The sequence below is a fragment of the Neodiprion virginianus genome, chromosome 2, assembly GCF_021901495.1.
Source record: "Neodiprion virginianus isolate iyNeoVirg1 chromosome 2, iyNeoVirg1.1, whole genome shotgun sequence".
Classification (NCBI taxonomy): domain Eukaryota; kingdom Metazoa; phylum Arthropoda; class Insecta; order Hymenoptera; family Diprionidae; genus Neodiprion; species Neodiprion virginianus.
Genome location: NC_060878.1, coordinates 9,625,139 through 9,648,867, shown reverse-complemented (window position 1 = coordinate 9,648,867; position 23,729 = coordinate 9,625,139). Strand labels below are relative to the sequence as shown.

Here is a 23,729-nt window from a genome sequence, read left to right as displayed (position 1 = left end):
TTTTTCCTTCGTAACTTCTCTCCTGTTGATCCCACGCTGTTTTCGCTGCGTTTTCTGAGTTTCAGGGAGTCTCATCAGTCGGGAAAGAGTCATTCAAATTGAATCTGAAACTTCAAATTTTTCGGCCAAAAAAAAAGCAAGGCTAACCCCTTTGCATTTTTGGCGAAAATTTTTGCGGATTTAAAAAGTGCTGGAATAAATTCTTTCATGCACCATTCCGACGTAATTTTGCGAGAGAAATCGATTGGGCGCAGTCACAATACGCTGCGATCAACGCATCAAGAGTTACAGCCGAAAAACGAGAACCTGTGTTTTCGACATTTTTCAGCTGGTGCTTTTTCCTTCGTAACTTCTCTCCTGTTGATCCCACGCTGTTTTCGGTGCGTTTTCTGAGTTTCAGGGAGTCTAAATAGTCGGGAAAGGGTCATTTAAATTGAATCTGAAACCTAAAATTTTTCGGCCAAAAAAAAAGCAAGGCTAACCCCTTTGCATTTTTGGCGAAAATTTTCGCGATTTCGAAAAGTGCTGGAATAAATTCTTTCATGCACCATTCCGACGTAATTTTGCGAGAGAAATCGATTGGGCGCAGTCACAATACGCTGCGATCAACGCATCAAGAGTTACAGCCGAAAAACGAGAACCTGTGTTTTCGACATTTTTCAGCTGGTGCTTTTTCCTTCGTAACTTCTCTCCTGTTGATCCCACGCTGTTTTCGCTGCGTTTTCTGAGTTTCAGGGAGTCTAATCAGTCGGGAAAGAGTCATTCAAATTGAATCTGAAACTTCAAATTTTTCGGCCAAAAAAAAAGCAAGGCTAACCCCTTTGCATTTTTGGCGAAAATTTTTGCGGATTTAAAAAGTGCTGGAATAAATTCTTTCATGCACCATTCCGACGTAATTTTGCGAGAGAAATCGATTGGGCGCAGTCACAATACGCTGCGATCAACGCATCAAGAGTTACAGCCGAAAAACGAGAACCTGTGTTTTCGACATTTTTCAGCTGGTGCTTTTTCCTTCGTAACTTCTCTCCTGTTGATCCCACGCTATTTTCGCTGCGTTTTCTGAGTTTCAGGGAGTCTAATTAGTCGGGAAAGGGTCATTTAAATCAAATCTGAAACCTAAAATTTTTCGACCAAAAAAAAAGCAAGGCTAACCCCTTTGCATTTTTGGCGAAAATTTTCGCGATTTTAAAAAGTGCTGGAATAAATTCTTTCATGCACCATTCCGACGTAATTTTGCGAGAGAGATCGATTGGGCGCAGTCACAATACGCTGCGATCAACGCATCAAGAGTTACAGCCGAAAAACGAGAACCTGTGTTTTCGACATTTTTCAGCTGGTGCTTTTTCCTTCGTAACTTCTCTCCTGTTGATCCCACGCTGTTTTCGCTGCGTTTTCTGAGTTTCAGGGAGTCTAATCAGTCGGGAAAGAGTCATTCAAATTGAATCTGAAACTTAAAATTTTTCGGCCAAAAAAAAAGCAAGGCTAACCCCTTTGCATTTTTGGCGAAAATTTTCGCGATTTTAAAAAGTGCTGGAATAAATTCTTTCATGCACCATTCCGACGTAATTTTGCGAGAGAAATCGATTGGGCGCAGTCACAATACGCTGCGATCAACGCATCAAGAGTTACAGCCGAAAAACGAGAACCTGTGTTTTCGACATTTTTCAGCTGGTGCTTTTTCCTTCGTAACTTCTTTCCTGTTGGTCCCACGCTGTTTTCGCTGCGTTTTCTGAGTTCCTGGGTGTCCGATTGGTCAGAAAACGGTCATTTAAATCAAATCTGAAACCTAAAATTTTTCGACCAAAAAAAAAGCAAGGCCTTTGCATTTTTGGCGAAAATTTTCGCGATTTTAAAAAGTGCTGGAATAAATTCTTTCATGCACCATTCCGACGTAATTTTGCGAGAGAAATCGATTGGGCGCAGTCACAATACGCTGCGATCAACGCATCAAGAGTTACAGCCGAAAAACGAGAACCTGTGTTTTCGACATTTCTCAGCTGGTGCTTTTTCCTTCGTAACTTCTCTCCTGTTGATCCCACGCTGTTTTCGGTGCGTTTTCTGAGTTTCAGGGAGTCTAAATAGTCGGGAAAGGGTCATTTAAATTGAATCTGAAACCTAAAATTTTTCGGCCAAAAAAAAAGCAAGGCTAACCCCTTTGCATTTTTGGCGAAAATTTTTGCGGATTTAAAAAGTGCTGGAATAAATTCTTTCATGCACCATTCCGACGTAATTTTGCGAGAGAAATCGATTGGGCGCAGTCACAATACGCTGCGATCAACGCATCAAGAGTTACAGCCGAAAAACGAGAACCTGTGTTTTCGACATTTTTCAGCTGGTGCTTTTTCCTTCGTAACTTCTCTCCTGTTGATCCCACGCTGTTTTCGCTGCGTTTTCTGAGTTTCAGGGAGTCTAATCAGTCGGGAAAGAGTCATTCAAATTGAATCTGAAACTTCAAATTTTTCGGCCAAAAAAAAAGCAAGGCTAACCCCTTTGCATTTTTGGCGAAAATTTTTGCGGATTTAAAAAGTGCTGGAATAAATTCTTTCATGCACCATTCCGACGTAATTTTGCGAGAGAAATCGATTGGGCGCAGTCACAATACGCTGCGATCAACGCATCAAGAGTTACAGCCGAAAAACGAGAACCTGTGTTTTCGACATTTTTCAGCTGGTGCTTTTTCCTTCGTAACTTCTCTCCTGTTGATCCCACGCTGTTTTCGCTGCGTTTTCTGAGTTTCAGGGAGTCTAATCAGTCGGAAAAGAGTCATTCAAAATGAATCTGAAACCTAAAATTCTTCGGCCAAAAAAAAAAGCAAGGCTAACCCCTTTGCATTTTTGGCGAAAATTTTCGCGATTTCAAAAAGTGCTGGAATGAATTCTTTCATGCACCATTCCGACGTAATTTTGCGAGAGAAATCGATTGGGCGCAGTCACAATACGCTGCGATCAACGCATCAAGAGTTACAGCCGAAAAACGAGAACCTGTGTTTTCGACATTTTTCAGCTGGTGCTTTTTCCTTCGTAACTTCTCTCCTGTTGATCCCACGCTGTTTTCGGTGCGTTTTCTGAGTTTCAGGGAGTCTGAATAGTCGGGAAAGGGTCATTTAAATTGAATTCGAAACCTAAAATTTTTCGGCAAAAAAAAAAAGCAAGGCTAACCCCTTTGCATTTTTGGCGAAAATTTTTGCGGATTTAAAAAGTGCTGGAATAAATTCTTTCATGCACCATTCCGACGTAATTTTGCGAGAGAAATCGATTGGGCGCAGTCACAATACGCTGCGATCAACGCATCAAGAGTTACAGCCGAAAAACGAGAACCTGTGTTTTCGACATTTTTCAGCTGGTGCTTTTTCCTTCGTAACTTCTCTCCTGTTGATCCCACGCTGTTTTCGCTGCGTTTTCTGAGTTTCAGGGAGTCTAATCAGTCGGGAAAGAGTCATTCAAATTGAATCTGAAACTTAAAATTTTTCGGCCAAAAAAAAAGCACAGCTAACCCCTTTGCATTTTTGGCGAAAATTTTCGCGATTTTAAAAAAAGCTGGAATAAATTCTTTCATGCACCATTCCGACGTAATTTTGCGAGAGAAATCGATTGGGCGCAGTCAGAATACGCTGCGATCAACGCATCAAGAGTTACAGCCGAAAAACGAGAACCTGTGTTTTCGACATTTTTCAGCTGGTGCTTTTTCCTTCGTAACTTCTCTCCTGTTGATCCCACGCTGTTTTCGCTGCGTTTTCTGAGTTCCTGGGTGTCCGATTGGTCGGAAAACGGTCATTTAAATCAAATCTGAAACCTAAAATTTTTCGACCAAAAAAAAAGCAAGGCTAACCCCTTTGCATTTTTGGCGAAAATTTTCGCGATTTCAAAAAGTGCTGGAATAAATTCTTTCATGCACCATTCCGACGTAATTTTGCGAGAGAAATCGATTGGGCGCAGTCACAATACGCTGCGATCAACGCATCAAGAGTTACAGCCGAAAAACGAGAACCTGTGTTTTCGACATTTTTCAGCTGGTGCTTTTTCCTTCGTAACTTCTCTCCTGTTGATCCCACGCTATTTTCGCTGCGTTTTCTGCGTTTCAGGGAGTCTAATTAGTCGGAAAAGGGTCATTTAAATCAAATCTGAAACCTAAAATTTTTCGACCAAAAAAAAAGCAAGGCTAACCCCTTTGCATTTTTGGCGAAAATTTTCGCGATTTTAAAAAGTGCTGGAATAAATTCTTTCATGCACCATTCCGACGTAATTTTGCGAGAGGAATCGATTGGGCGCAGTCACAATACGCTGCGATCAACGCATCAAGAGTTACAGCCGAAAAACGAGAACCTGTGTTTTCGACATTTTTCAGCTGGTGCTTTTTCCTTCGTAACTTCTCTCCTGTTGATCCCACGCTGTTTTCGGTGCGTTTTCTGAGTTTCAGGGAGTCTAAATAGTCGGGAAAGGGTCATTTAAATTGAATCTGAAACCTAAAATTTTTCGGCCAAAAAAAAAGCAAGGCTAACCCCTTTGCATTTTTGGCGAAAATTTTTGCGGATTTAAAAAGTGCTGGAATAAATTCTTTCATGCACCATTCCGACGTAATTTTGCGAGAGAAATCGATTGGGCGCAGTCACAATACGCTGCGATCAACGCATCAAGAGTTACAGCCGAAAAACGAGAACCTGTGTTTTCGACATTTTTCAGCTGGTGCTTTTTCCTTCGTAACTTCTCTCCTGTTGATCCCACGCTGTTTTCGCTGCGTTTTCTGAGTTTCAGGGAGTCTAATCAGTCGGGAAAGAGACATTGAAATTGAATCTGAAACCTCAAATTTTTCGGCCAAAAAAAAAAGCAAGGCTAACCCCTTTGCATTTTTGGCGAAAATTTTCGCGATTTTAAAAAGTGCTGGAATAAATTCTTTCATGCACCATTCCGACGTAATTTTGCGAGAGAAATCGATTGGGCGCAGTCACAATACGCTGCGATCAACGCATCAAGAGTTACAGCCGAAAAACGAGAACCTGTGTTTTCGACATTTTTCAGCTGGTGCTTTTTCCTTCGTAACTTCTCTCCTGTTGATCCCACGCTGTTTTCGGTGCGTTTTCTGAGTTTCAGGGAGTCTAAATAGTCGGGAAAGGGTCATTTAAATTGAATTCGAAACCTAAAATTTTTCGGCAAAAAAAAAAAGCAAGGCTAACCCCTTTGCATTTTTGGCGAAAATTTTTGCGGATTTAAAAAGTGCTGGAATAAATTCTTTCATGCACCATTCCGACGTAATTTCGCGAGAGAAATCGATTGGGCGCAGTCAGAATACGCTGCGATCAACGCATCAAGAGTTACAGCCGAAAAACGAGAACCTGTGTTTTCGACATTTTTCAGCTGGTGCTTTTTCCTTCGTAACTTCTCTCCTGTTGATCCCACGCTGTTTTCGCTGCGTTTTCTGAGTTCCTGGGTGTCCGATTGGTCAGAAAACGGTCATTTAAATCAAATCTGAAACCCAAAATTTTTCGACCAAAAAAAAAGCAAGGCTAACCCCTTTGCATTTTTGGCGAAAATTTTCGCGATTTCAAAAAGTGCTGGAATAAATTCTTTCATGCACCATTCCGACGTAATTTTGCGAGAGAAATCGATTGGGCGCAGTCACAATACGCTGCGATCAACGCATCAAGAGTTACAGCCGAAAAACGAGAACCTGTGTTTTCGACATTTTTCAGCTGGTGCTTTTTCCTTCGTAACTTCTCTCCTGTTGATCCCACGCTGTTTTCGGTGCGTTTTCTGAGTTTCAGGGAGTCTAAATAGTCGGGAAAGGGTCATTTAAATTGAATCTGAAACCTAAAATTTTTCGGCCAAAAAAAAAGCAAGGCTAACCCCTTTGCATTTTTGGCGAAAATTTTTGCGGATTTAAAAAGTGCTGGAATAAATTCTTTCATGCACCATTCCGACGTAATTTTGCGAGAGAAATCGATTGGGCGCAGTCACAATACGCTGCGATCAACGCATCAAGAGTTACAGCCGAAAAACGAGAACCTGTGTTTTCGACATTTTTCAGCTGGTGCTTTTTCCTTCGTAACTTCTCTCCTGTTGATCCCACGCTGTTTTCGGTGCGTTTTCTGAGTTTCAGGGAGTCTAAATAGTCGGGAAAGGGTCATTTAAATTGAATCTGAAACCTAAAATTTTTCGGCCAAAAAAAAAGCAAGGCTAACCCCTTTGCATTTTTGGCGAAAATTTTTGCGGATTTAAAAAGCGCTGGAATAAATTCTTTCATGCACCATTCCGACGTAATTTTGCGAGAGAAATCGATTGGGCGCAGTCACAATACGCTGCGATCAACGCATCAAGAGTTACAGCCGAAAAACGAGAACCTGTGTTTTCGACATTTTTCAGCTGGTGCTTTTTCCTTCGTAACTTCTCTCCTGTTGATCCCACGCTGTTTTCGCTGCGTTTTCTGAGTTTCAGGGAGTCTAATCAGTCGGGAAAGAGTCATTGAAATTGAATCTGAAACCTAAAATTTTTCGGCCAAAAAAAAAAGCAAGGCTAACCCCTTTGCATTTTTGGCGAAAATTTTCGCGATTTTAAAAAGTGCTGGAATAAATTCTTTCATGCACCATTCCGACGTAATTTTGCGAGAGAAATCGATTGGGCGCAGTCACAATACGCTGCGATCAACGCATCAAGAGTTACAGCCGAAAAACGAGAACCTGTGTTTTCGACATTTTTCAGCTGGTGCTTTTTCCTTCGTAACTTCTCTTCTGTTGATCCCACGCTGTTTTCGTCGCGTTCCCTGAGTTCCTGGGGGTCCAATTATTCGGGAAAGAGTCATTCGAATCGAATCCTAGACCGAAAATTTTACGGCCAAAAAATGAAAAAATAGCAAGGCCAATCTTCCGCATTTTCGGCGAAAATATTCGCCATTCCGAATCTCACAATGATTTCGACCAAACGATATTCAAGTTTTCGACAGTTCTTCAATCGATTGTCGATACTTGGTAACGACGTAAATTATTAAAACAATTCTCATCAGATGGCATCAAGTTACCTTAACTCTAGATTCCAACACGTGATAGGAAAACAGGAGATTTTGGCATATGATGAGGGATAAGCTAACGACCGATGAATACTTTTTTTCACCATTTCATAAAATGATATTTGTCTAAAATCATCTAACAGACATTTTATAATTGTATCGTGATAATATCCATAATATTAAGAGTAAGATCAATCATTGTAATGATAATCATAGCTAAGATAATAGTTAAACAATATTCCTAATAATAATAATCATATTCGTAACATTAACAATAGTATTCTTGTGGTAGAGTATATGCAACAATTTATCAATATACGCAATTATTTTATTCGTAGTTTACGTAAGTACGTATATACGTAAATAAAATCTATATTATATGTACTGTACAAAGCTTATGAGAGCCAGCACGCGAGTTGTAGCACAGCATTGTCTCATATTATACGATCTAAATTATGGATTATATATATATATATATATGTATATGTGTGTGTGTATGTATATACTGTATATATAATATGTATACTGTAATTCAACTTACAGGCTCCACTGAATTCCTCACACATACTTAGAGGCATATATGAAGTGTATCGGTGTAACAGTGGTCAGATAATCTTATCGTTAACAAGTTTTCACATTTGAAAAGCGGCGCGTGAAGGGGATACCTTTTAAATCCTTCAAACTTATCAACGAACATAAAATCATCGGTCGCCATTTCGAATAAGAAATAAGCTCAAGATAACCCGGAAAAATGTTGATATCAACCCCTCAACACGCCTTTTAGCTCGACAGCAAAATTGTTATCAATTAAGGTGCATTAATTATACTTAGTTGTAGGTATAAATATCGTATGTGTATATATATGTATGTATAATTATATCTTTATTTCTAGCATTATATATGTATGTATATGTATGTTCAACAATATTCACCAATTACGTGCACATAATTCGTATACGAGCATGGGCATGTATGAATAATTATCAATATGATTATTATACTTTACATCTATGTTACTTTAGAGATATAACGATCGTAGTTATAATAATAACAAAATGTTGCACCAGCCCCTCTTGATCGCTCTATTAAGGGAGACATTTCAACAATAATTTTTGTCCGTCGTATGCGGCAAACATACCATGGCTAAGAAAATAACAGACAATGAGATTCGAAGAATATTTGCTGAAGTTATATAACAATCAGAAAATAGTCTGTAAGCGAAATGACCAGCATCATGAGTTTATGAAAAACAGGATTTTTAATTTTTACTCCTATAGCGTTATTCATCCTCGCTATTTCGAACAATTGTGAGAACATAATTCACCGTGCGTATAAGTTTTTTTTTTTTTTTTTTATTCTTTGTTTCACCAAACTTAAATCGTTCACGATTATTTGTTCGTGCTTTTTGACATGATATAATTAATTGTGCGTTCGTACATCCATTCTATGGATGTAAATAGTGAGAATCGTTCAGGATATGTTGTGTATATGCATTGCATATGTATGTACATAACTATATCGATAGTATGATAATATACGGCAATATAATAAATCGATAATAATGAGCAAAATACTCGAGGTGCAAATCCGAACGATATCCGTTATTTATGGTTATTATTAATATTATTAATACAATTATTACTGTTATTACAAGACGCGTCATCTCCATATTTCATATCACGACCCGAGTTCTCGAAGCCTGTAAAACAACTCGTAGATCGTCGGAATATCCACATGTCGTGTTCATTTTAAAAACCGTAGCTTGTACATTTTCGTATGTATGATAATTTTAATAGAAGTCAAACGATAGTTAAAGTACGTTCAGTTAGTATCAAACCGAAACGTCACGGATACTCGTCGTCCGGATTAAATGCAGATTCACTACGTTAAATTGGATAAAACATAAGATATCGCGCGTGTTACATCAAGTGGTAAAATTTGACATTTACGCAATCGTCAAACTGTAAAAGTCGAAAAAAGAATATCGAACATGCCCGGGAATGGCGGATGAAAAGGAAGAAATATCGGGACCAGAATCGGACACGGGTTTCAGAGGTCACGATCGTTCGCTTATGGAATTTCGTCTATCACATATGTTCTGTGACACGTCTCTCTCTCTCTCTCTCTCTCTCTCTCTCTCTCTCTCTTTATCGAGTTGCGTCACGACGAAGGATAGACGGATTAATCACTGCTGCAGTCTGTGTCTCTTGAAGAAAAGAAACCAACAAACTAATCCGATGGTTTATAAATTTCGTAACGCGAAGTCGCGAACCATATTTTGGATATCCGCGGAGTTGGAAGATAAAAAAAAGCAAAAAAAAAAAAAAAAACAGAAAAAAACCAAGAGAATAAATGAAAATATGAACGAATAGTCTACTCGTGACGTGTAGCAAAAAAAAAGAAACAAAAAAAAAACGTGCCCGATATCTAATTGACACAGATTTCGTTCTTTATTATCACGTAGAGACGAACGACGAGATTCACGTCGGCAACGACGACACGGAATCAAACGTACGTTAAAGTACATATATATATAAATATAAATATATATTTATATCTTATGAGATAAAACTGGTATCGAAAGGGGAATAAGTAATGAGGCGGTAAAGTTGATTTAAAAGAAAAAAAATAAATAAAATCAAATAAATTAACAAATAAATGTAAAATAGTAGAAATAAAAAGTAACTTTCAGATAGACAAACGGAATTGCAGGAAGCGTAAGCCGTTCGCATAAGTTCAAGAATTTCAATAGAAACACCAAGAATCCTGTATTTATATTCTTGGAGCGAGAGTCTCGGCGTAGTCGGGTGAACGAGGGTAGGAAAGAACCGACCGTTCGAATCTCTATCTTAGCCGATGCCCGAGGCGATGCTGTCCGTTCCATTCTCCAGCTCCGATTCAGCAGCATCATGCACGGAGTTACAAAAACCGCGTTACGTACAGACGTGTTTGTAAGGTACTCTCGACTATGCGCGGAATAGACGGTCGATGGTAATTATTGTAACGGATTTAAGATGGACGAAAAAAAAAAAAAAACCGAAACTCGTCCGAAAGATATTATCGCGGTGTTGGGAATTGAAAAGAAGAAAATTAAGAAAGAAAAAAAAAAAAAGAAAAAAAGTAAAAAAATTACAAAGAAAAATACTAGGACGTAGACGCGTAGAAACCGCGGCCGTTTTTTTTTTTACAGCGTCCCGCGGTGTAAATGAAACGATTTTGATCCGATCGATTCGTGGTATCAAAGATTTTGCGTTGCGATTCCGGCTCGATGGTTATCATCGCTAGGCAAACGATCTAGATTTTTTAACTCCTGGTTTATTTATTTATTCATTTATTTATTTATTTTTATTCTTCTTAATCGCGTCAATTTTGCAACCAAGAAGGCGAGACGCCTCCGGCTTTTCTCCCGAAGGTCAAAGACGGGCAAAGACGAAGGCATATTAACGTATGAACACGGGAGACGCGGAGAGGCCGCTTCCGCGTTATAAAGAGAAGATAACAATTCGTTCGCCTTTCCTCCGCGTTGCGTTCTCTCGGCAATTACAATCATTCGTCGATACACGAGGACGAATTTTATGCCTGCTTGACTTACAGACGCGATGTTGCTTCTGCTGTTGCTGCTGCTGCTGCTGCTGCTGCCTACTCGATGTACCAAAAAATCAAATCTCTCGTGGCCTCGATTCGGCGACCATCGCCACGGACGTGCGTGACGGCGCTTCTTTTTTTTCAAACCGTTTTTGTTTTTTTTTTTTTTTTTTGTTTTTTTAAATTTTTTTTTTAAACCATTGTTATTCAGCAGAGCCTCGGAGTCCTGAGAGATTGTTGTATCGGGCGTGTGTACCGAGCTAGAGGAATCGGACGGAGAGATCGAGATAGGTAATAATCTTGGAATTTGGATCAACGAATTAACCGACTGACGGATCCATCCGATAGTGTTACACGGTTTTTATTTATTTATTTGTTTATTTTGTTGGCAGGTAATCTCTTAACGTTCCTTTTTCCACACCGAGGTACTTTTATCGTGGATTAAAACACCTGCGCGGGTGTTTCCTTTTTCTCTTCTACCTCTTTCACGTAACGCAAGTAATCATCGATCGAGAATCTTGATCTGACAGTGGGATTTGGAACGAGAAAATATACGTTTGCTACCAACTCGTCTCCGCTCCTTCTTCGATCCTCTTTTCACACTCCGAATATGGTTGGCCGATAAGATGTCAAATTTTATCACAGTGTAGCGGTGTTTTTTTTTTTTTTTTTTTTTTTTTATTCCTGCTTTTTTGTTGGAGCACCTCGTTTGATAATTTTGAATTGAATTTTGGGAATTTTGATCATCTCCATCCTTCTCTTTCGATACACCTTGTCAAACGTTGAAATTAATTTAACATACAACGCACGATTCTCGTTGTCATTTCGTACTTTGTACAAAGTTGTATCGAGTCGAGGGATTCCACGTGTTTTCAGATCATTGATAGTATAACATAGAACGGATAAGAAATAAATGTTTATTTCGTGTTCATAGCGAGGAAAGAAAAGCGACGTTTCATCGAAAACAAAACTGCCAAAGAAAAATCTACCTGCAATCGGGATTGACGGTAGAAAAATGAGTATATATAATATATAATTTCTATCTATAATATACATACAACAACAATTCTCGTGTAACACCGATGAAAATACATTTTTTTTTTTTTTTCATTTATTCGTTTACCCCTCTTTATTTTTTACTTTTATTTTATTTTTATTCTTTTTATATATATTTTACTTTTTTTTCATTTTTGTATATACATATATACGAAATACTGATCATAATCGCGGTCCGAGATTAATCCGAGGGTTGCGAAAAAACTGCCTCTTTATAACGTGGATGATCATCGATGCCGCGAATGAGAAAACAACAAAAAAAAAAAAAAAAAATGACGATAACGAAGATGAATACAGCGATCGATGATGATTGTAACAACGACGACGCACTATGAACGATGAATATAAATGTAGTAGAATAAAATCGCTCCAGGGTCTCTTCATTTAAGGTGCACATATATACATATATAAAATATGCGTGCGGGTTACACATAGGTATATAAATAAAATATTTATACATGCGTTGTGTATAATTTCTCGTATAAACTCGCGCGTGTGTGTGTGTGTGTTTGTTTGTTTGTTTGTTTGTTTTTTTTTTTTTATGAGTATACAACGATCAATTATGTACGCATGTATTAATATACTCGTCTCTTTTTCATCTTCTCATTGTTGTTGCTACTATTATTGTTATTATTATTTACTTATTTATTTATTTATTTAATTTTCTTTTCTTTTCTGTTTTCTTGCGTGTGTGTGTGTGTGTGTGTGTGTGTGTGTTTCACTCATTATCCGTTACTCAGAGGTGGGTGATGATTATGTCGTCGTCTATGTCGTCCTTCTCGTCGTCGGTCTCCTCGGGATTGTTGGCCTCGGCCTGAGCCTGGGCCGATTTTGGATCCTCGGCCAACGCCTTGCGTCTCTTCTGTTTGCGCCTGTGAAGAAGCTCGACTATTGTGTAGCCGATAATACCGAGGAAAAGGACCGTCAGCATCACGTAGAGCTTCATACGCTCGCACAAATGTGTGCTGTACGCGTAGGCTACGACGAAACCTGCGCTTTCCCACAAACGATAGTTTGAGAAGGCAGCCTCCTTGTTGCGCCTGAACAGGGTTCCGTAAAGTCCTGGAAATTGAATGGGGAAAATACGAAATTAAAAGGAGATATTTATTTAATTGTTAAAACGTATTTTTACTTTTCTTTAACCTCATCACGCCAAAGATTCGTCGAAACAAATAATTGTGTTATATTCGAAATTTAATAAACTTCTTACGCTATAACAAAGCGGACGATATCTTAAGGGCATGGATTTCAGTTAACTGAGATGCAAAATGAAAAATTTTATAAGATTTGGTAGAATTCAGTACGAAATACAGTTACGAAGCTACAACTGATCTTCGCAAAGCATCTTTTGAATTTTGAATTTTCCAAGAGTATACCATTTGTATAAGAAATATCTGAGCAAATTGTACGCTCGTGACATCCTTAATTTTAAGTATTATTTATTACGTTGGACAGTCACAGCGTTTAAACATACGAAGCATGATACATCAACGAATTTCAGACGGAGGTCACCCACTTTTTCCGTACTATTTATCAATGTGATATTGCAGAATCGTTTCGAACGTTTCGTCGATAAAAACTAAAAAATTTAACTAACAAAACGACAAGTGGACAAATATGTAACACGCTTAGTTTAATATATAATAACGCATATCCGAAGAAACACTCGAAGCTTGAAATTTTCAGAAATATTTAAAATATGATGTAACTGTAAAACGAATCTGTGACTCGCGGTTTTTCGGCTTATAGCCTCGTAAATTTTTTTTTTTTTTTTTTCTCGCTAAAATTTCGTTCAATGATTTAACGATCGGTATAAAAATTTGTTCGTTATAAATTAACCACGTTGCGTGAAATTTTAAATCCGAAGGGGACGCAGTTTGAGGCATTGAAAAAATCACGAACGTTCTTTCCGGTGTCCGGTGATATTTAGGTGGAGTAAATTAGTCGAATGCGAAAACAAAAATTGATTGATAAAAAAAAGAAGAAGAAAAAGAAAAGGATGACTAGCGAGAGCCAGTCGTGACCCCGAGAGTATGGAAGATGACCAAGGAGATCCAAACCACCAATTATGGAATATATAGGCTTCATTCGCCGTTGCCTAGACATATGCCAGGGTCCCTGAGGTTATTTGGCTCCAAGTTTCGTTCCGCAACAAAATGTCTAATGTCGAAACATCACGGTTGTTAGGATGAATAGTGAGTTCTGTCACCTCGAATCATGAGCATATCCCGCGCTCTCGACATTCGACTCGAAGATATTTAATATTCCATGTCAAGATTTATGGAAATTAAGCAATTACTTTGTAACCGCGCTGAATTAACAGCGACCAAGAAGATGGTCGTTAAAAGTTAGAAAGAGAAGTAGAAGTAGAAAAAAAAAAAAACGAACCAAAAAAATACATATATTATATATTTACCGCGTACAATATGATTTGCATAAAGAGCTGTACATAATAACGTGAATTTACAATACCGCAAACGGTAAATATAGTTTCCCGCCATATTTTATTGTCCCCCCCCCCCCCTCTATTTCGGTGATCCTTAGCTGAGTCAAGAACGTAGATTTCGTTCATTTTTATTTTATGTCATTTTTAATTTTTTTATTTTTTTTTTTTTATTTTAGCATCAACGTTCGCAAATTATCACTAGTGGCAAAGGTTACACAGTGCGTATATTCTATCGATCTTGGTAGAACATACGATCGAACCAATGGAACGTTTAATACCGCAATTTGAATCTGAATCGTGCTGCGAAAGGATGAGCAAGGCACTCCTAATCGGCATTCTTTGTCTAGTGGCCGACTCGAGGCTGTCTGGTGAATATATTTTGAGAGGAGATAAATAAAAAACGAAACGGAATAATAAGAATGAAAAATAATGTCAGCCTCTTCGACAACGAACTGGCCGTGCAGACGCGTTGATGAGCTACGACGAGAGGAATTTACCATCCTTGACCTGCCTTTCGTTTAAAACTAACAATATTACCTACCTGAACAGTGGACGTATGGCTAACTATTCTAAAACAGTGCCTGATGGTTGATGGAAAAATATAGTTCTGGGTAGAAAATGAAAATTAGTTTTCCAGCTGTTACCGGAAAGTCTACTATACGTTGCTATTCTTTCTCATTACGATCACTGTTGGCTATATTTTCTTGCAACTGTTGGGAAAATTTAATGCTTGTGGAACAATGAATTGACGTTAAAGCCTTATTTAACTGAAAAAGTAGAGTGAACCTCACAAACTGATTTTGCGTTGCAATGACCAAAAAAGTATCGACGATAGCGCAAAATGGTTAAGCGTACCTCGTTTTTCGTAATTCCAACGGTATTCGGACAGTTGTTTTAACGATACCTGTTTTACTGAATTTTTCTATTTACCGTAACGAATGAAATTTTTGTCGGTGTACTGTAATAGCGCCCGTCTGAATAAAAATCGAGTAATTCGCGATTTTCTATACTTGTCGCATTCGATGATACTTACGGTTTAAATGATAAGAAAAGAAAAAAACAACGAGCAAAAAATTCAAACAATTACGTTAAAAAAACCCAACTTTTTTACAACGTGAGACTCCTCTGCTAATCTATCATACATTTCTTTACCGTATTTATCTTTTCGCTTTTTTAGGCAAAGTGTCGACACTACACGGAATACCTAAAAATAATTTCCAGTCGTAGGCAATAATTACAACGATAATGATAATTGAAACGAGTAACGTGTCTGTCAATTTTTTTTATCTCCCGCTCACAATCGGCTAGAGGATTCCCGGTAGAGTAGACGCTATACGTTCAAATTACGGCAAAAAGAAAAAAAAAAAAAAAACGAAATCAAACGAAAATTTTTCTATACAAACCCGACGTCATACCTGCAACGAACTTCTCGTTTGTACCTGAGAAAGTTTTTTGCCCTCCTACTTATGCAGATTTCGGTATATATTAGCACTTGTTTAGTGTAAGAACGGAATAAATCTCGTGTGTGTGTGTGTTTTTTTTTCGTCGTCTCTGCGTTCAACAATCTCTGGTCCACGCTTGCATACATCGTACGTACAAACCTTCGCAATTACACGTACACGGGGATTCAGTTCTATTTCCTAGCAACGCTATGATAGTTAATACACCTGCCCACGGATATATTTTACACACACGCAAGTCACACGCAGCTGGCAGACTTTGAATCTCGAGAATAATTATAATCAGATAGTTACGGCAGGATGTGGGTGTCAGCGTACAACCGACTGACTACGATGATCGTTAATCTAATTGAATACCCGCATGTGTTATTGACATCCGTAAGGAATAATTTTACCATGTCGGAGAAAATGCGCGAACCTTTTTTTTGATACCGTCATTATTAAAGAAAGAGAGATCTGTTGTTTTTTTTTTTTTTTTTTTTATTTTATTGTTCACTATATATTTTAAATTTGTTTTAGACAAAGTCGAAACATCTTTCAAAGATTTCATGGTTTATCTGCAATCCAACCAAAATAAGCATCGCTTAGCCTTAATCTTTACTCTTGTATATCATTGAATAGGAACTAAAAGAAAAGACGTTATAAAAAAACAAAAAAAAAAGAAGAAATGAAAAGACGATGGATTGAATTTGAAAAGGTTTTAAACATGGCTAACAATTTACAATGCAACATTTTTTTATAACGTACTGATCTTATTATTAGCATTTTAAATCATTATTAAGTCACATCTGTTAAGAAGTAGCGGTAAGAGGTCCTGTAATGTGGGTTTGCCCTTTGTTTTTTTTTTTTGCTTTTTGGCTTTTCGGCATACAAGAACAATAAAGAACCGATGAATCAAAAGGGTCAATTTATTCGGTTACGTAAACGAGAAGTTAAATTTCTACATTCTATACTCTATAGCCAACATCCTGCAGGGCAATTCTAAGTGAGATATTGTGAAGGGGAAAAAAATCAAATACTTGAAAAAAGTTAACGCGCGTTTAATAATCAACGTTTTATCAACCGATTGAATCTAGCTGCTGAATTATTTCACATATCCATAGGTACATAATACGGCATTATGCATGGTACAGAGTATAACGATAGGAAAGAAGTCGAGTTATGCAACTGGGCGTTATACCCAAGCGTAGTACGTATCTATTTATACATACATATGCTGACGGATGTCTATCTCACGTTACCAAGGCGATACGTTCTTTGAAGGTGTTTATTATTCGGTGAGAAAAATCAATTCCCGCAGTAACGATCATACGCGAATGTTCAACAACCAGCTGCACACTTTGCGGAATTGGAACAATTAGGTTATATTATACACAGCGGATCTCTTCGCATTGGCCATGAGCATAAGTATAATGCCGCTGTTCGATTCAGTATTATACCTATGTACATATGTGAAGTGAAAAAAAAAATAAAAATAAAATAAAATAAAACAGCAGCGTTTCAGTTTTACGGATATCCGCCTCATTCAACGTCGACAAAACACGCCATTCACCCGTAAACCGGCACGGATATCACCTTTGACGTGATATTAATGATGTGGTAAAAATCTATCCACGAGACCCGAAAATTCTTGTACAATGTATCTAATGGAAAGATAGCAGAGTTTTGGAACTCATTGAATCACTAAATTACGAAGATTTGATTTTTCTCATAGCTTTCCATCCAAATAAATCAATATCCAAAGAATTTTATCACGAATTCAAACGCGCCGAACGCACGCTTGCACGATCTTCAAAACAATATGGCGGCGCTCTGGGTGATCAGCTGATTGTTCTAGGTGAAATCACACAAATGAAAAGACACGAAAACTTCGCGAAGACTGTCGGACCTTCGTCACGTTATGCGACGTGAAAATATGGAATGAAAAAGGAATTTTTTGCCACTAACGTTCGATACAACACCTCGTGGAGTAATATGATATTTTCTGCCGCTAGATGGCGTTGTCAATGCGCAGGCGCACCGGAGATGTGGAACAGGCGTAGAGTGCGCAACAGGTGAAGGAATAAGCGATAATGATGGCATTATTATACTCTATGATTCGGGTACAATGCGCGTGAAGGTGATGGTATTATATGTGAGGGGAAATCCGGGTCTCATCGTCAGTCGATACGCTGATCGTTGATTGATGTTTAGAAAGTTTTTAGCGGTATAATAAGTAATAAACGCGCTTACCGTACATGATGCATAACTCTGTACGTGCGTGATCACGGTTCGTTGTCCGACGAGATGAAATATTCAATTTATGTTAAAAAAAAAAAAAAAAAGAAAAAAAGTGTAATCGAAATGCGTGCGCCTTGGGCCTAAATATCAATATTATACTTACGGATATAATCTCGTCATTGTGCGTCAGAGTCGGCCGTTGTGACAACGCGGAAAACAAATTTAACTTGACAGACACATGTCATTGTTTTATTTCAGACTTGTTTTCTTACAGCGTATCGATCATACGGACTTTGTCGTATTTCTATTTCTGATCGATTTCATGAATCTTTTTTAAAAGATTCAGCCGATAAAAATGTACGTATATTCCGCTCGATGTTATTCCAAATAAAAACCTAACCTAACCTATGAACATTAAGCATTTTTTGATACGGTACATGCATCTGAATGTCAACGAATGTTGTAAAGAAATAAAATTACAATTTTTCATGCAAATGCATGAAGAAGATTGTGTAAAATACGATGTAAATATTGGTCAAGGTCCCGAGGAATTATCAATGTTCCAATACTTGAGCTGCGGCTACGATTCTTTGACCGGAAGTAGTGAGAATGTGAGAAACTCGAAAACGCACCTGTTTCGATTAAGTACTCGATTGTTCACGTAAAGGGAGACATATTCCACTAAAAAATTTCGCAAAATGGTTAGGCGTACCTCGTTTTTCGTAATTCGAACGATATTCAAACAGTTTTTTCAACGGTACCTGTTTTACTGAATTTTTCTAATTACTGTAACAAATGAAATTTTTCTCAGTATGTAATCCGATGGTACGTGACATAGGCGTGGCGGTACAAACGTTTCATCCACACACATTCGGGACGGAAATTTTTGCCTCAAACATTACCGAGATCAAGGTCAGTAACAAACTAACGGCTCGTAGTTATAGGAAAGGGGGGTTTCAGGAAGAGAGCAGGAAAAATAGCTGTTACACTACCTACACCGACACACACGAGCATGGCCGCGGGTCTCGAAACGATGAAAAAAAAAGGATCATACCCCCAAGTGCTAACAGGTGTTCGAACCCAGCAGCCATGCTCCAGAGATTGTTCGAGACGTCTGTAAGGTAGGTACGTGAGGGGACTTTTAAGTTCCTTTCAAAACCACAGATCACTTCTGGTCACTCGGTGATACGTACCTCTAAGTATTGAGTAAGTGTGTATCCGGTGATCCTTCTTTCACCTATCCGACGTCACGATCGTTATAGTATCAAATTCATGCGTCGAATGAACGACCTACCGTTACGACGTTACGTAACGGAGGTGTTTGCGATAAGCCGCAGTCACTCCCGAAACGGGAATAATCAATTTCCACAATATTTCCAGCGTTTCGAATGATTTTCGCAAAGTTTGAAAGACGGACGTCGCGTATGCTCGATAAAATTAACAACCGTAGAGTAGGCCGAGTCTTTTAATTGCCGTCTGACTAACAGACTTCCGCGACTTTCAAAATCCATTGATAAATGACGAACCTACTCGATTCTTCATGCCGCTAATGAGATTTCGTGCAACCGGATAATCGGACGTGATGGGTAACGAAAATACTTTATTCCGATCATTTACACTTAATGCTTGTGCACAAAATCACGAGTGGGAGATGGACGGAGATACACAACTTTCTCACCAAACAAATTCAACGCCCAATTTTTGTCTTGTCACTGTGCGGAGAGAAAGCTTGAAACGAACGCGTCGTGATCACGGCAGGAATTATCCTACGAGGATATTCTATACATTTTATGTCACGTTTTGAATGCACGTCCAACTGCACAGTCTGATCGAAGAATTTATGAAACTGAAAAATTTATAGCAAAAACTCGTGAGACGCTGTACACCGAAATTAATCAAGTTGAATTGCAAATAGGAAATGCTAAAATTTCACCTGAAATGATCTCTGAATTCAACCATTTTTTAAGAATCGCAAAGTTATCACGCATCGTTTATCCGTTCTCGACGAGGTGTTGATTCATTGCCACAGTTCATTGATAAACAACATTGTATGAAATCGATGTAACAGACCACGATTGAAAAATGAATGCTTTGTAAAGTAAAGAAAAAAAATGTCTCAGACGATTTTTCGAGAACCGATTTGCGAACGAAACGATGACGATTCGGTAACTTTGCTATTGTGTTTGAAATTTGTGCTCTCTTCGTTATCTATCCTGCGCAAAATAGGTATAATAATTGTTTTCATTCAATTCATTCGCTCTTTATGCGGACCATGATCTCATAACTCGTTTGCGTCGCTACTTTTTAGAGCCGTCCATACGTACCTACTCTCGATACATCCTTATTTTAATGATACGAGCCGTTCGACTTATAAGACGAGATTTTTTACCAGGTGGAGGTCCGGGTCGAGTGGAACAGAAGAGCAACCGGCATACAAACGACGTCTATGGCCACTGCTTGCGGATAAACGGGTATAATGGTAATGCCAAATTTGCATACATACGAACCACTCGGCTCAGTCTCACGCTACCGAGAGTACCTGATATTACTGACGGCATGCTTACAGTGAACGAATCTCAATAACCGAGAAAAAAAAGAATCCCGCCAGTTATTATGTGTGTAGTGAATTTTATTTTATTTTAATTTTTTTTTTTTTTACCTCTGATTAATTCTTACAAATTGAAAGAGACGAAGAAATGAGAAATAAATGAAAAAAAAGAAAAAAAAAAAATTCACGAGATGAATTACCATAAACAAACACAGTGGATCGTTTAACAATCCATGCTTGTATACGTGGGCGTGATGTATGTGAAAATCATGAGGCGAGGTTGATGTTCCGAATTTGAAAAGTTCGGAAAGTGTACACTTCCGAATTGTTTGGTAGCTAAACGTGAAGTAAAGAAATCAAACTTTGAAGAAACAACAAAATTTCGAATGGTCGCGAAAGAAGACGACTCGAAGTTCCGAAATGCAAGATTAAGAAAATTCAAGTTACGATAGAGCAAAGTTCCAAAAATTAATGTTTTGACGGAGCGAAATTCCAAAAAATAAAATTTAAATAAAGCAAAATTCCGAATGTTAAGATATACTCACGCAGTGTAGTTTACTCAACGAGTGGGTATAAAAAGTAAGAAAAACCGAAAATCCAAAACAAAGAAAGATTAAAGTTGTGAAATTTCACCTAACCAGAAATTCACAGAACTGAATATCTTCGAACCATTCGAAACTTTGCTGTTTCTTCAAAGTTTGAATTCTTTCAACCAAGTGTCCCCAGGAAAAAATTCGGAATTCGCCGCCTTCCAAACATTTTAAACACGGAATTTCAACCCGGCCTCAAAATGATTTCCATATGTAGCTAAAAACCATTAATTTGTTGAATAAAAAATTGCGAAGCGAACTTACCGTTAACCTGCGTCTGCCAAACGGCATCGCCGACTCCCCAGAGACCCGAAAGGGTGTAGAAGATGTAAGGATTGTCGGGATGCGGCCTCCAGACTAGAAGCACACCGATAAGAACGGCGTGAACGACGGCGCCAAGGGCCATCAACGGCTGTCTCCCGACGAACTTCATCAGGGATCCAAAGAGGAGAGAACAGCAGGCGTTCACGATGCCAAAACACATCATGACGTATCCTACCTTGTGTACTCCAAGCGCACATGATATGTAAGCCTGAAATGGAAACACAGATTAAGTCCATTTAATGTTCACACTACGGTATATAAAAAGAAACCGTCGGTTTGAAGCGCGTACAATTAAGAACCAAGTCGTAAATCACGAGACTTCTTCTCCTGTTATTATACATTCGTTTAATTTTATTTTCGAGTCGGCCGAATTATCCAGATGGAATTACGGTTCGAAACGAAACGGTTTTCTTCCTTTTGATAACCCGAGGCAAAGCGTTCTTCCTCTCATTACTCTTCCGCTTTGTTGGTACCAAAGTCTAAGTACTCGTCGCGGCCTTCGCTCGTCAGAATCGGACACTGACGTTCACGTTGACTTTGAAACATCATCCTTTGAGTCTCTGACACGAGTGACAGGGCTTCAAGTATTTAATGATGATTTGGCGCCCTGCCAGAAATATTCGCTGAAAAATTTGCAGCGCAGAAAAAGGCACCGGTGAAATAAACAAATCACAAACGCAACGAATCGGTTCGTTGTACGATAAAAATGACATAATTCAAAGTATGATTTTTATCACTGGCAGTTGAGAAATTGAAGAGCGAAATCCAGACCTTACAATTCTTCAAGATCAATGATTAACCACGGATTTGGCTTGTAAAATTGACTATATTATGAACAGGGCTTCATCCTATTCACGTTTTGCAAATTAACTCAAGACGAGCCGTGACGAGGATTTGAAAAGGGGCTGTAAACTTCTGTTTGACAATAGATGGAAAGATGATTCATACATAAAACAAGAAGACGATCGTTGAGTCACGCGTATGTCTGAAACCAATCTTACTCTCAAGTAAATGATAAAAACGAGCATATTACAGTGAGTCACGTGTATAACAACGTTTTACGCAAATTTCAATTGCAAATATTTTTTCAACACGTGCGTGAGTATTTACGTATAACATGCGATCAGGTTACAAAGTAGATCGTTTCATACCACTTATAAAAGCACAAACAATCCCTCTATTTATTGTTACCTCCCTCGCATATTTATCACAAGTTGCGGTTTGCGTATTTCACGAAAACTTTAACAGTATAATCGATATTAATTCACGCTTCTGTAACGTTTTAAAATTTATTTTTTCACGTTAAAAGAAAAAACAAATATATATATGAAACACAAGTGTCGTATGTGCGTCGCTGATCGTTTTTCCATCGTATTCAAGACTGTTCAGAATTTTCTGTTTCAAGCAGCGATATCTCGCTTGTTATCTTAGATACTGAAATATAGTTTTTTCGTTTTGCCGGGCAGGTTTAAAATCTTCTTTCAGAAGAGATTGACGGACGCGTCGGGGGACAGACCAACATTTATACGTCAGCTTTTGAATGGGAACGGAATTATATCTGCTGCGGAGTGACTGATTAATGCTAACGTTTTGAGCTTACGTAACGTACACAAGAGTTTCGTGACCGTAATTAAGGTGCTGGTTTTGCAGCGACCATGCTCGATCATCACGAATATAATAATTACAAAAATTGCGTTCATCGTTGTATCAACGGCGCAAAACTCTTGGAGATATCGCTGAAGGCGAGTTCGCGGCATGATCTTTACGTAATCATCGTTCATGCAAAGGAACGTCGATGTACCAGCGATTGAATAAACGTTAATACTCTTCCGTCTTGTAATTTTTTAAATTCTCATAGTTCATAAAATGATAATTCCACTCATAACCTCGTCCTTCAAGTTCTCATTCCCCACATTGTTGTTGCTGTTGTTATTGTTAACCGCAGATCGGATAAACAGCTATGCTGTCCGATGTGAGCTGAAATGCGAACAAGTGGCGGGGAGTGTGAGGCTGTTATACTTGATCGGGACACGTAGGTACGAGAGGAACGCGTTAAAGGAGTGCTTTGAGCCGCTGGTCGCGCAAACTTTCGCTTCATATCGCGTTTGCAAACAACAAACCAGGGACTCGACCGACCCACTAGAGCCTCCGGCCATGATGTAAGTCGCGAACGCGTTTCGTCACGCAAGAGTACCACACCGTCGACACAACCTGCAGGGTGCAGCCCCGCGGACGTAACGCATATGTCCTTGCAAGTCCGTGGGTGGCTGAATCGTGTCCAACTCGAAGAGGAACCAGAACGGCAGTAAGCCACCAGAAAAACGGTCTGAAATATAGAACTCGTACGGAGTCGAGGAGGACGACAGTCTGGAGAAGAAAAGAAGGCCAAGAGGTACCCAATAATTACGATTGCAATCCGTTACAATCTTTTCCATTATATCATGAGTTCAAGGATATGATATATACCCACGGCAATTCCGATTACGCAACTTGAATAATCCGAC

At 38.6% G+C, this 23,729-nt stretch overlaps 1 protein-coding gene across 2 annotated transcripts in view; it reads right to left on the bottom strand.

Moving 5' to 3' along the window:
- Positions 1-11,236: 11,236 nt before the first annotated feature.
- The window catches only part of LOC124299358 (UNC93-like protein), a 57,936-nt gene continuing 45,443 nt past the window's right edge, over positions 11,237-23,729 (bottom strand). For both annotated transcript variants that reach the window (XM_046752540.1, XM_046752541.1), the window contains exons 5-6: positions 21,166-21,433; positions 11,237-12,699 (exon numbers count right to left, since the gene is read on the bottom strand). In XM_046752540.1, coding sequence (XP_046608496.1) covers positions 12,374-12,699; positions 21,166-21,433 — 594 coding nt within the window. In that variant the 3' untranslated portion in view covers positions 11,237-12,373. The remainder of the gene's footprint in view (positions 12,700-21,165; positions 21,434-23,729) is intronic.